We start from the raw sequence: 14097 nt of genomic DNA, 5'->3' as shown, positions 1-14097 counted from the left end.
GACCGCGAGCTTCTCTGGCGTCAGGCAGCCCCTGCTGCCGAGATGGTGTGCCCCAGGAACTGCAGCGTCTACTTGCCAAACTGACATTTGACCACGTTGTCCATGAGGCCAAACACAACCAGTTGAGCAAACAGGGTACGGAGGTTGGCCTTGTGCTCTTCACAGTTGCAGCTGGTAATAAGGATATCATCCAGGTAGATAAACACAAAGCCCAAGTCCCTACCCACTGCATCCATGACGCTCTGAAATGTCTGGGCTGTGTTCTTGAGGCCAAAAGGCATACATAGGAATTCAAAGAGGCCAAAGGCGGTGATAATCGCTGTCTTGCCGATGTCCTCAGGATCTGATGATATCCCCGCACCAGATCAACCCTGGAGAAGACTTGCGCGCTGTGGAGATTGGCCGAGAAGTCTTGAATGTGTGGAACCAGGTACCTGTGTGGTGTGGTCGCATCGTTTAAATGCCAGTAATTGCCGCAGGGTCTCCAGCCCCTGGAGGATTTGGGGACCATGTGGATAGGGGATGTCCAGGCACTGTCCGAGTGACGGACGATCCCCAACTACTGTAGTTGGGAAAACTCCCCCTTTGCCAGCTGCAGCTTCTCGGGCGGAAGTCGTCTGGGCTTGAAGTGCAGCAGGGGGCCCTGCGTGGAGATATGGTGGTATACCCTGTACTAGGTTAAGGAGGCGCTGAATCATGGTTGAAGGATGGTGGGAAACTCATGGAGTATGTTCAAATACTCATCCCTGGAAGTGGCGATGGTGGCATTCTCAGGCCTGCAGGCGTTCATGGCATCCAGGTGCATTGAATGGAAGGTGCAAGCATTAACCAGCCTCTTGCCTTTCATGTTGACCAACAGTCCGTGTACCCTCAGGAAGTTGGCCCCTAACAAAGTAGTACCCACTGAGGCTAACACAAATTCCAAGCGGAATTTCTCATTCCCAATCTGGATCTGCACCCTGCAGGTACTGAAGGTCTTGATGGTGGAACAGTTGGCTGCCCACAGGGTGGAACCACAAGATTGGATGGGTGCCTTGACGGTGGTGGGGGGCAGGATGCACAGCTCCGCTCCTGTGTCCACCAGGAAATGTCGACTGGTGGACTTGTCGGTAACGTGAAGGAGGATGTCCACGTGGCCAGCTGTTGCAGCTATCAACGGTGGCTGGTCGGGTCATTTCCTCTGGTAGTCACAAGGTTGTCAGCACTTACAAGCTTGTGCTCCCCAGCGCTGATGGTAAAAGCACCGGGTGGAATGGTGCTCTTCCAGCTTGTGCTTGGGGGAGTGTTGCGGCCAGCTGGCTCTTGGACGCGCAACCTGACTGAACCTGGCAGTCCCCAAGCCCATCAAGGTGCAGGAGTCTGGAGGCATGCTGCTGAGGGGAGAGCCCAAAAGTGCCAAGGAGCAGGTTCATGATGGCAGGATATTTACCCTCGGCTGGTTGTGTATTAGACTGTCCACCATTTCTTCATCCAGAACACTCACAACATGGTAGAACATCGCGACATCTGCCGAAATGTTCCTCAGTTGAAACTGCACCTCTGCCTGCCTGAACCACATATGTGGGCGATGGATCGAGAAGGGGGTCAGTTTGATGGCAAACGCATTTGTTTCTTCTGGATCCATGTTCTTGAGACCAGAGAGGCGTCTGGGCTCAACGGGGTCAGCAATGTAGTGCTGGACTCAACCAAGAAAGACTCAGCCACCACACTGAAAGTCGTCAATGACTGTTTTTATTCAAATTCAGCACGTGCTCCTTTAAGGGCAACATGAGCTCAGTCACTGCGTGCATTATGATGTCATAATCGCTGCCCCAGGCGCACGCTGGGCAGGAGACTTGAGGCAGGGAGAAACCCTGACAGCGCCATCTTCCCATGGCTTCCCCGCCATGTGGTGGCGTTACACGCAGGGCCGGTTCGCCATGAGAGAGTGTGCCACCGCAATCTCACCAGAAAATATGGAATTTTTCATGTTTTGTGTAAAAGTCGACCCTAGTCTCTCACTTCGGCCTGGGCCACCCGCAGGCTGGACTCCCAACACCTCAGTCACAAATTCATGCCTTGGCCTCAGCCACCCGCCTACTGGAGTTCCCGAGGTCTTGAACAGGGACTCTTGCCTTGGCCCCGGCCACCCACCTATTGGAGCTCCTGATACCTTGAACACAGATTCTCACCTTGGATCCAGCCACCCCCGTCCCCCCCACCCCCCACCCCTGGCCATTAAAGCTCCAAATGCCTCAAACACAGACTCTCATCTTGGCACAGCTGCCCATCAATCGAAAATCCCAACGCCTCCGATGACGCAGATACTTACCATGGCAGTACATGTGTTTTGATGTGAAGGCTCTATATTATTACTTAATTCGCTGTGTTTTTGTTCTTTATTTATTTAGAGATCATTTGAACGGCTGCTACTGATATGGTATTTTGGATTCTAGTGTGAATTTCAGCCTCACAAAAGGAGTATCGATGTAATAGTCAACTCCTTAAATTTAACATTAAAAAATGGTCTACAAAATTCAACTTTTACAGGAGAATATATGGAATTTTCCTATGTAATAATAAATGTTTAAAGTTCTTCCTTCTCCTTTCCCCCCAGAATGTCTTCCACCAAGATATAACGTACTTGTCAGTGTGAAGGATTTCTTTATTTTGTGCTCTTAATTCCCAACTTTCATCCTTTTTTAAATATCTGTGGAAGCTCTCACTTTTTATTTTTGTATTCCTTAATTTTTTTTCCCCCTTTATCAAAGTCATCCTTTCCTGATTTGTAAAACTTTCTCACTCTTCCAGTATACAACCAACTTTCGAAACATCACGAACAGCAACAACATTAATTGGGAATTACATCAACAAAATACAATTTGAAGTAAAATAAAAAACAAAAATAAAAATGAAATGAGGAATTATAAGGGTAATGACACGAGTAGAAAGCATACCTAATCACATAAAAACATTTGTTCAATGCAGAAACACAGCAAAAATTATGGCTGATAGACCTGCCAACACACAGCTCCAATCACGCTGGTTTGATCTGGATTTTGAGTCTGTGTAGAGTTTGCATGTTCTTTCAGTGATTATATAGGTTTCCTTTAAATGCTCCAGTTTCCTCCCACATTCAAAAGATACATAGATTAGGAGGTTTTTTGAACAAATTATCTCTTGCATTTGGGTAAGCGGAAAAATTTGAGGGGTTGGGAGAGAGTGAGGTTAATGCAATTCTGGGGAGAATAAAACGGGATTACTATAAGATTACTGCATAAGGGCATGTTTTACAATGGCACAACCTCTGTCAGGCCCACGCTCCTGATATATGGTTACCTGGTGAGGAAGTGGGGTTGGGCACTTGGGGGATCTTCTTGCCGGGTTGTTGATGGGCCTGGCCGAGCTGGCCATTCACAGGTCCTCAATGAGCCAACTGCCTGACCTTCTTTCGAGGTTACATTCATGCCTGTGTGTCGTTAGAGTAGGAGCACATGGAATCCAAGGGCCAGTGGGCAAGTTCTGGGAGCAGTGGATTCCCCCCCACCCCAGGGAATCGAATGTGTGATAAATAATAACAATGGGATTTTAATTTGAAAATGTAAATTGTATGTAACCAAGGGATGCCATTGATTTACCACTTCTCACAAATTTTCAACAATGCCTATAGTATGTATGGATGTAGTTCGTGTATAGTTTGTGTTTTGTCATGTTGCTGTTTGAATAAACTTTTGTAAAAATAAATAGTACAACCTCAGTGCACAGAAGGCTGTTTCCATGTTATATTTCTCTATATGATTAAAAAGAATCAGGATAGCAGGGATCACACCAACATTAATAACTCCAACAAATGAGAGAATTAATAACTGTTGTTATTCCTGGTTTCATTGCTGCCTTTGCCATTCCTCCAGTGTGATTTCAATTGGCATAATTTTTATTGGTACTTGTACAGAGAGTTGTTGCTTATTGATTCCAGGTTAAATATTGTTGCTTCCAAGGATGTTGCCAATCATTGTATTCAGATCATTGTTTGTTTACCTACCAATGGAATCTACTGATGTAAAAGCTGTTGGTGTGACAGTGTAGTGGTTCACATTGCTGTATTTTTTGTTGATGTAATTGATAAATTGTGATTAATGTTTGTGAGATTGTGTTGGCATCATGGCTGTTGGAGTGATTACTGTTGTACTACTGTTAATATGATTAATATTAGCATCATTCCTGGTCCTTTGACAATTGCAGAGCCCTATTCATTTTATTCATATTTCTGTTATTCCTTTGACTAAGATACCTGTTGATGGGGTTGCTGCAAATCTAATTTCTGTTCCTCTGACTTTTCATTGGAATTACCATGGCTGTGGCTCTTCATGGGATCTGCCTGCTATTTGTGATTCCTGTTGCTGATGCTGTGGCAGGTCTGATTCTTGTTTATATTGTTCTTTTTCAAGTTATTGCAATAGCTGTCATTAATGTTGGTAAGTTCCCTCAAGGCGTATTTGCTGTTTAACAAACTTGGAAAAATGGAAGCAGGACAAAACCATTGGGCCCTTCTAGCTTGTTGCACATGTCGATACTCTCTTGGCTGATCATTCATCTCAATGACATAATCCCACTTTCTCCACCATGTTCTTCAATGCCCTTGGTGTCTCAAAATCTATCTCCTTAAATATATTCATCAACTTGACTCTGCAGACTACAGCAGTAGAGAATACTGCAAGTACATCTTCTCATTGGAGGAACTTCTTGTCTCAATGCTAACCATCTTATCCCACATCCTGACACTGTGACTACTGCTTCTAGAAACCCAGGCACGGGGACACTGCATCCGGCCAATTTTAATGAGATTTCCTCTCTTCCTTCTAAATGCTAGTTAGGCCTCCATGAGCCAGTATTTCCACAAACAATTCCTGTCCACAAAACCAATTGGCCTGATGGCTTTGAACTGGTGAGAACTTTGAAGCTGGCAGATTTAATTTTGTAACATAAGATTGCCAAATGTTGATGGGATAACTGCCAATGAGATTCCTTTTCTGGGATTCTGATTAATGAGATTGATATGATTGGATAACTGTTGTGTGATTTCCATTAATACAATTATCACAGTTGGACTGATTGATGTGATGCCATTAATATGATTCTGTTTGGTATGATTAATGTTAATGCAATATTCCCCAGTTCTATACCTGCTGTTGATCCTGTTCCTACCAGTTTAATTGATGAGCTGTAATTGATGGAGAAGATTCATGTTGATGTGGTTGGCATGCACCATCATTCTATCTGGGATTCCTGTTGTTGAGGTTCCTACAGAAATTTACATTGATAGGATTCCTGATGAAGAGCCTCATGATGATGGGATTCCCACAGGAAAGATTCCTATTGAAGGGATTCTTGTTCATTAGGATTGCGGACGAGAAGAATGCTGATGATATTCCTGCTGGTGATATTTCTATGAATGGGATTCCAATTAAAATGATTCATGATGATGTAATTTCTATTAATAGGATGTGTCTTAGGGGGTTGGGGAAGGCTGTTGATTTTAAGAGATTCCTGTTGCTGTGATTCCTGTTAATGTTGCTGGGATTCCCATTGATGGGCTTGCTGTTCATTAAATTATTAATTTCTTTTGGGGACATTTGAGGTGTGGGAATTCCTGTGGATAGGATTCCCATTGGGGAGATTCCTGTTGCTGTGATTCTTGATTATGGGTTTCTTATTGGGAATATTCTTACTGATGGGATTCCTCTTGATGAGATTCCCATTCGTGAAATTTTGGTTTGATGGGATTCATTTTGATGGAATTCATGTTTATAGGAATTATGTTGATGGAATTCATGTTGGCAACACTTCTGTGGTCTAACTTCTTGTCAATGGAATTCCAGTTGGGGAGAATCCTGTTTACAAGATTCTTGCTGCGAGAATTCCAATTAGCAATATTCCCCTGAATGAGATTCTTGTTGAAGACACCTCCATTGATGAGATTCCTGTTAGTGTCATTCTCATTTATGGAAGTCCTGTTAATGGTGTAATGGAAGATTTAAACCGTGTTTTTTTACTTTTGCAGTCTTTGCTTCTGCAAGGCTGAGAACCTGCTTGTTTTTTAGAATCAGCAGACATAATCTAATTTATGCCATGAGGCCCAGGATGCATATGAATTAGTAGACACAACAAAATTCCACCATGGGGCCCAGGATGCAGAATCAGTAGACATTATCTAATTTACACTCTGAGGCCCAGGGATGCATATGAATCAGTAGACATTATCTAAGTTCCACCATGAGGCCCAGAGATGCAGTTTTCTTTTGTTGGTCGCAGACTGTCAGGAGACCCTAAAGATAATTAAATCATTTGTTCAAAGAGATAAACAACTTTCAGGTAATATAAGCCATGGTCCCATTGCTGAAGTTTGAGACTCTCTGAGAGGTGGCAAAATATCTCAGCAAGAAGAACTTCGAGAGTCCAGCTAACGTCCCGGTTGAGGGAGGTTGAGAAGCTGCTACCAGCGCCCCGACAACCTACTACAAGTGTGCAGTCATTGCCTCGCTTCGGCAGTTGGGACCAGTCCAGGCATTGATAAGTATAGTTGGGAAGGGGTAGCAGATTGTAGTTTGAAATCAGCTTTTGAATTTGTAATAAACATTTGTATAAACTGAACTGCTCTCGGTGTGTGTGTCTATTTTCTTTCGGTAGCTCAAACACTGTGACCAATCTAAAACGAACAAAATGAGAGGTACAAGTTTACCCAGGACAAATGGTACGACTGCTTGGAAATCCTTGATGATAGCTTTCTTCTTGGGAAGATTCCTTTGATAAGATTCCTGTTGATCAGCTTTCTATTGTGTGGTTCCAAATGGTGAGATTCCTTTTGGTAAATACCTTGTGATATTCCTCTTGAAGACTTGTGTTAATGGGATACATCTTCATGGGATTTGTGTTGGATCGGGTTCAGTTTCTAAGATTCCCACTGCAGAAATGAATCAAAGTATGCTTTCTGTTAGCAAGAAATATACTCATTGGATTCCTGGTGATGGTATTCCCATTGGGAGATACATGATGATGAGATTCCTGTGTTCAGGGTTCCTATTCAGGTGATGCCAGCTGATCAGCTTCCAGTTGATTGCATTACTTTGAAGGACATCCCTTCTAGTTGGGGTTTTTGCTGTGGAGATTCCTATGACTTGAATTCCTGTTTGGGATATTTCAGGCATGGGAACCTTGACCATAAAATCCCTGTTGTGATTCTTGTCAATGGGAATCCTGTTCCTGGCATCCCTGTTACCAGGCTTTTCTGTTGAGGATCCTTCTGATGGCAGTATTAGTTTTGAGAAGATTCCTGCTGGGGAAATTCTTATTGTTGTGAATCCTGTTGATGGTTTTCCTGTGAATGAGATTTCTACTGATGGGGTTCCTTTTCTGTTTGAGGGGTCGGGAGTGGCAATCCCTGTTGATGGGATAACTGCCAATGAGATTCCTTTTCTGGGATTCTGATTAATGAGATTGATATGATTGGATAACTGTTGGGAAGAATTCCCCAAAATGGGATTCCTGTCAAGAATTCCTGTTACTGGTATATCTGCTGATGAAATTCTTGTTTGGAGATTCATTTAGTTCTATTTTTCATGGTGTGATCACTTCTGGGTTGCAAGATGACTGTTGGCACATCGGATGCTATTGCTGCCGTGGATGGGATCACTGCCGAGGATGGAAATAGCAGCTGGAGGGAGTGGCAGATTAACCATGAGGCTGAGTAGATTGAAGCCATCACAGGGGTGCAGACCTGCTGGAGCAGCATTCTCAACATGCGGTGCAGCAAGAAGATGTCAGCATTTTTACCCATAATGCAAAGAGGTGCAGAAACTGTTCCATTTTGCCTGCCTTAAAAAGAATACACCATCTGCAACTAAACCAGATGATCTCCCATAATGACAGCATCATGCACAGCACCCGCCCACTCATCCCCTCTCCCTATCTTCCACCAATGCTTGACTTTGGAAATGTGTCACTCTCTTGGACTGCCTCCAGGCCAATCACCACCATGTGTCCCATTCTCCCCGTCAGATTCAGCAATGAAAACTGTCAATCATGCTCCCTCACACCTGTGTGGTGGACACCCTGAGGGGGAGGGGACCACTTTTCTTTTGCAAAGTAAAAATAGAGAAATGCTGGAGGGTCTCAGGTGGTCTCGCAGCATCCACTGAAGGGTAAAGACTATGAACTATCACTATATTTATGTGGAGTAAAGTTTTACTTTTTTTTAAAAAGACTCCCTTCTCCTGTGTTATTTTGTATCAAGACTGTTTTTTTTTAACAACTGAATTTATTTATGTTTTTGTAACTAGCAAACTTTCCAAATTATTCGGGGCTAGCAGACGGCTTCTGTAAGGAAAAATTTTGTTTGATTGTAATAAAGTTTGGCACTAGACATTTTGGCACTAACAGTTAGACTACAACAATTTTTTCACTTATTATATTTATTATGAAGTGAGGAGTGGTGCTTCGGGCTGTCGCTCTATCACATCAAGTAGACTTACATGGCACTATGGGCATTGGAGGCTTACCAATGCTTGCCTTTGAGTAGGCAGACAGTGGGAGTAAACCTGCTGCCGAGCCCTTTTGGGATGGTGGAGATGGGTTGTCCTAAGGCCGGGGACCAGATACCGATCCCCTCATGATCTCTGATCACCCTTCGCTCCCAGTCCACCTCTGCCACTCGGTCCCCTCCACCCAGTTCCTTCCTGTTCCCATTGACTCATTATTCCCTTTTACACTGACACTCTGATCCAGGAATTAACGGAGAATTTACCGGGATAGGGTCCAGTGGAAAAGAAATACTGTCCGAATGCTGGCATTAAATGATGTCATTTCAAACTGGGGATTAACCGCCTTTATATCCTCGCATTTGCTGACGCAGGCGTGCTGATAAAACCAGTGGAAAAGGGACAGCAGAAAGTCACTTGCTTCCAGTTGAAGGTAGAATACTCCGAAGCCCAGGGATGAGCAATTAATGTCCCAGTTAAGGGTAGCCAAGTGGAAATGGCTCAAAGGGCACAGCCAATTAACTGGGATGCCAGTGGAACAGGGGCTATTGACTCAGTCATCTCTGGTAAACCTCCAGTGCCCGTACTGCCGTGTCAGCAGCTTGACGTGTTGGAGCAATGGCCTCTATCCCAAATGCAGGGTCCCGCACAACAGCCTGAAGCACCGCTCCTTGTTTCATATTAAGTATAAGAAGTGAATAAATTGTTGTAGCCTAACTGTTAGTGCCAAGTAACAATTTTAATCAATGCTTAATATTTATTATATTTCATGAAAATTATATTGCATGCCATGTCCTTTATCAAATGTGAGAGCCGGTGTCAAACTGCAAACGCCATGTCTTTTTTCTTTGTCTTGGCTTCGCGGACAAAGATTTATGGAGGGGTATGTCCACGTCTGCTGCAGGCTCGTTAGTGATTGACAAGTCTGATGCGGGACAGGCAGGCACGGTTGCAAGCGGTTGCAAGGGAAAATTGGTTGGTTGGGGTTGGGTGTTGGGTTTTTCCTCCTTTGTCTTTTGTCAGTGAGGTGGGCTCTGCGGTCTTCTTCAAAGGAGGTTGCTGCCCGCCGAACTGTGAGGCGCCAAGATGCACGGTTGGAGGCGAGATCAGCCCACTGGCGGTGGTCAACGTGGCAGGCACCAAGAGATTTCTTTAAGCAGTCCTTGTACCTCTTCTTTGGTGCACCTCTGTCTCGGTGGCCAGTGGAGAGCTCGCCATAGAACACGATCTTGGGAAGGCGATGGTCCTCCATTCTGGAGACGTGAGCCACCCAGCGCAGTTGGGTCTTCAGCAGCATGGATTCGATGCTTGTGGATTCTGCCAGCTCGAGTACTTCGATGTGGGTGATGAAGTCATTCCAATGAATGTTGAGGATGGAGCAGAGACAGCACTGATGGAAGTGTTCTAGGTGATGCCGGTAGAGGACCCATGATTCGGAGCTCTGCTGGGACCAAGGAAAGCTGCCTCAGGACCTTCGTGATTCCATCTTCATCACCCTGTACAAAAACAAAGGCGAGAAATCAGACTGCTCAAACTACAGGGGCATCACGCTGCTCTCCATTGCAGGCAAAATCTTCGCTAGGATTCTCCTTAATAGACTAATATCTAGTGTCGCCGAAAATGTCCTCCCAGAATCACAGTGCGGCTTTCGCGCAAACAGAGGAACTACTGACATGGTCTTTGCCCTCAGACAGACGCCATGGAGTGAAACGACTATTGTACATGTTTGCCATATGTAAATTACATGACCTTTCCTGGTTGATTCTGCCCTCATGGCGGCTCGGGACTCCCCCCACCACCCCCTTCTTCCCCATAAAGACTGTGGTGCCACAAGCCTGCCCCCCAGTTCGAGTCCGGGTCAGTGGGAGTGCCCAATGCAGGGATGCTGTCCATCTCTTGTAAATGAAAGCCTTCAGTCTCGGCAACTTCAGTCTGTGTGTCACTGATCGTGCATCTCGCCAAGGGGGCTACAAAATATCTTTTTTTTTCCGCCCAAAATATCTGGCGCCAAACTGCAGGCACCGAAATGTCCGATTCTGCAACCAAACACGAACTGGTGTATTCCCAGCACATACCGGGCGGATACATTTAGAATATGGGAGGGCATCCAACAATTTCCCTTTATGCTATTAAACAAGTGTGAGGACCGTGGGGTAAGGTCGGTGGGAGCCTTACTAAAGCTCAGCCGAGGGGCTGAGGTGGGAATAGTTGCTGTGGGATAGCTCCTGTGCATGGGAACAGCTGCTGAGGATGGGATCGCTGCCCTGCTCCTCTCCCGGGCTTTGGTTGGGAGGAGGAGGTGGCGCCTCCTCGCCTTCCTCCTGCGGATTGGCAGGAGGCAAGGCGCTACCCCCCCCATCCCCCCCCATCCATACCCAACCCTTCGTCACGATGCACGGCGCATGCTCGCCGCGCCTCCCCCGCCGCAGCCGATGACTTGACCGAACCGGGAGCCTCCGCACCAGCGTCCCTGAACGCAGGGAAGCCGCGGCCTCAGTCTCCGCCGATGGGCTGGCGGCCGCCCCGCTGGATTGCAGCCAGCCTCGGCTGAGGCTGCGGCCAGGCGCTCCGGTTCCCGCTCTGCTTGCGAGGGGAAGGTGCGGGCAACGCGGCCGGTCCAAGGATGAGAGGCGCCCGGAGGTTGGTCCATCTGGTCGTCTTCTGCCCATTCTCCAGGGCTCTGCAGGTACCCGGGGCTCCGGGCTTTTCATTTGGGGCAGGGAAACGCGCAACGCCACAGCCGAGATCCCGCCATACGAGAGAACCCGGTTCTGAGCTCCCAGCCATTGCATACTACATGTATGCAACCCCGATGAACGTCGAAGCTCGTCGCCAGAGCTTTATCGATCAAAAATTTGACACGCAGTCGAATTGGGAGACATTAAGACAGGTAGCCAAAAGGTCTGCAAAAATGTTGATTTTCAAAATGGTCTTAGAACATAGAGATGTGCAGCCTCATTGGGCCAGAGTGTTGTGCCTCCTTTAACAAACGCCTAGAATACCCTACTGCATAACCATCCATTTTTCTCAGTTCCATGTACCTATCTAAATGTCTCTTCAAAGATCCTATTGTGCCATCCTTCCCATTGCTGGCTTTTTATTCCATGCACCCACTACTCTCTAGGCCTTTTCACACCGCGGGCGTGCAGTGACCCTATTTGGACTCGGATGAAATTCCAGGGAAGGCAGAACCTCCTGGGCCTTTCAGACCGCAACCCAAATTCCCTGTAATTTGCCCTCCCTGGCAATTTAGGGAGGGGTCCTGCCTCAGTGATGATGTAGTGAGTGACCCATTATGCACTCACAGGAAGTCCTACCAGAAGTCGTAAGACTCTCAAGTGGCTTATGAGTCCAATCTTGGAAAGTGGCGCACTGAGCCAAGATGCCAGTGCATCCAATTGTTTAACATACTTAACGTTGCACTCCAAAAAGCACATGATACTTCACAAATCAACCAACGAGTTCCAATTGCATGAAAATCACGATTGGAGATTATTGATTTGTTGCAGCCTTCATCTGCCTTCACAGCCATTGAGTTTGAAGTAACTTGGTCTGCATGTTCCACTGTTGAGGTCTTGGTTGGATTGTTCTTTGTCAGGGATCTCACCCTCAGCCTTACTGCCATGGGTGGCCCTACCAGGAGCACAGCTCCAGACGGCATCGTTCTCTGGATCTCAGGACCATACAAGCTTCTCCGCCATGACGAGGTGACAATCCACGGAGAGGTAGAGTGTATATATCTGTATATACACAATCTCTCAGAGAATCACCCCAGATATTTGCACAGGTTTCTGGGAAGTTGAACCAGAAATTCCAAATGCTAGTGTTTATGTGGCACGTAATCTGTCTTTAGCAATGGCACCATACGTCCACAGTCAATGTTTCTCTATTTCAGCTGATAAATTTCCTTTTGTGTTCTGCATTTTAATGTGCATTCTCTCCTGACCACTGCAATGAAAACATCTCACCTGAGCAAGAAGAGCTGATGGTTCCCACATTGTTGCTCATGTGATCTCAGTTGCATCATAACTTAGTTTCAAAGACTCCTGGAGTGTGCAAATGCAGACAACACCCATGAGTGCAAAACACAGTGCCAGAAAATCATTTAACATTTAGCTCTTATGGATGGATATAGGTGGAAGGATAAAAGAGCCTTACATTCTCCCATTGTCTTCCTGGATTTCCTCTGGGTGGTCCGGTTTCCTCTAACATTCCAGAGATGTACAGGAGTTGGTAGGTCAATTGGCCAGGTAGGTGTAGTTGGATGGTGTGGATTCATGGGCCAGAAGAACCTGTTACCGTGCCGTATCTCAAAAAATAAAGTATTGCTCTCCTGTGTGGAGGGATGCTGCTGTACAATCTTCTGTATGAAAAACATAACCCCAAATCTGTATTAACACTGCAGAATAGTGGAAGCACTGCTCTACTGTGAAGCTTTACTGAGGCAGCATTGCGTCATCCAAGGGACAGCACTGAGGGAGTCCCATTCTGTCAGAACAATTGAACTGAAGGGGTGCTGAACTGTAAAAGACCACTTCACTGTAGGATATACCCCAATAAGTGAGTGTTGGATGTACCCATAAATCAGATATGATGTTAAATCAAGATCCCATCTGCTGCAGTAATATTCAATGAAGAACCCAGCTCTTTTCCTGAATAACCTAATCTGTATTTATCTCTCATGCAACATCTAAAGCTGATGATCTTGTCATTTACCCATTTTTGTTAACCCACTAGACAAATTGCTTGGATATTTCCAAATGTCAACAGTAACCAGACTTCCCTCTACTGCCAGAGTTACTCTCCCACACCCCTCATCACTTCTCAGCTTTTTTTCACCTTCACCTATATCCATCCATAACCTCTTACCTGTTAGCCTGTGCTCCTCCCCATGCTCCTTCCTCTCTCCTCTCCTAACCTCCTCAACTTATTTATGCATCTGCCTGCTTTATGCTTATACCTTGATGATGGGCTCGGGCCTGAAACGTTGGTTACCTCTACTTCCTCCGGTTGCTGCATGGCCTGCTGAGTTTTTCTAGCATTTTTATGCATGTTACACCACAATCCCAGCATCTACAAACTTCAAAAGCACTTAGCTGACAGTCGAGCCCATGGGCACCTGTGACATTGCAGGCAGGATGTCAGTGTACTCTTCATAAAGACAAGATCACAGGAGCACAGTAACTGAAGCCGTAGCAAATAAATTAGAGGTGATAGGGAAAAGCATTTTTTCCCCAGTCACAACTCCCAATATTTTATATTCTGCTTATGTGACTACAACTCAATGGTTAAAATTTCAGTCTTCTCACACTCACCCATCCACCCAATTTTCTTCTCCCTGATCACCTTTCCCATCTCCTCACCCTCCCCAACGTCCTCCTCTCTCCATCTGGTTCCACCTATCACCCTCTATCCTAGCCTTTCCTTGGATGCTAGCAATATTTTATCTCCCTCCCAGACCTGATGCAGTATCTTGGCACATTATGTCAACTTACACCACTTGCCTCTGCACATGTTGCTAGAATCCTTCCCAGAATTCTGTTTTTTTTTTTGCTCCACATTCCAGGATCTGTGGTCTATTTTG

General features: G+C 45.7%; 1 protein-coding gene across 8 annotated transcripts in view; it reads left to right on the top strand.

The window, feature by feature from the left end:
- Positions 1-14097, top strand: part of dipk1b (divergent protein kinase domain 1B) — a 43271-nt gene that overhangs the window by 13124 nt on the left and 16050 nt on the right. The window contains exon 1 of one of the 8 annotated variants that reach the window (XM_069932268.1): positions 10907-11199. The exons of 1 other annotated variant lie outside the window; for it this stretch is intronic. In XM_069932268.1, coding sequence (XP_069788369.1) covers positions 11137-11199 — 63 coding nt within the window. In that variant the 5' untranslated portion in view covers positions 10907-11136. Of the gene's footprint in view, positions 1-10906; positions 11200-11354; positions 11415-11934; positions 12239-12954; positions 13074-14097 lie in introns of those variants that run through there. 6 more of the 8 variants (XM_069932286.1, XM_069932277.1, XM_069932297.1 and 3 more) reach the window with 6 other exon arrangements.

This window comes from Narcine bancroftii, chromosome 1 (genome assembly GCF_036971445.1).
Source record: "Narcine bancroftii isolate sNarBan1 chromosome 1, sNarBan1.hap1, whole genome shotgun sequence".
Lineage (NCBI taxonomy): Eukaryota > Metazoa > Chordata > Chondrichthyes > Torpediniformes > Narcinidae > Narcine > Narcine bancroftii.
This window is presented reverse-complemented; position numbering and strand designations above follow the sequence as displayed.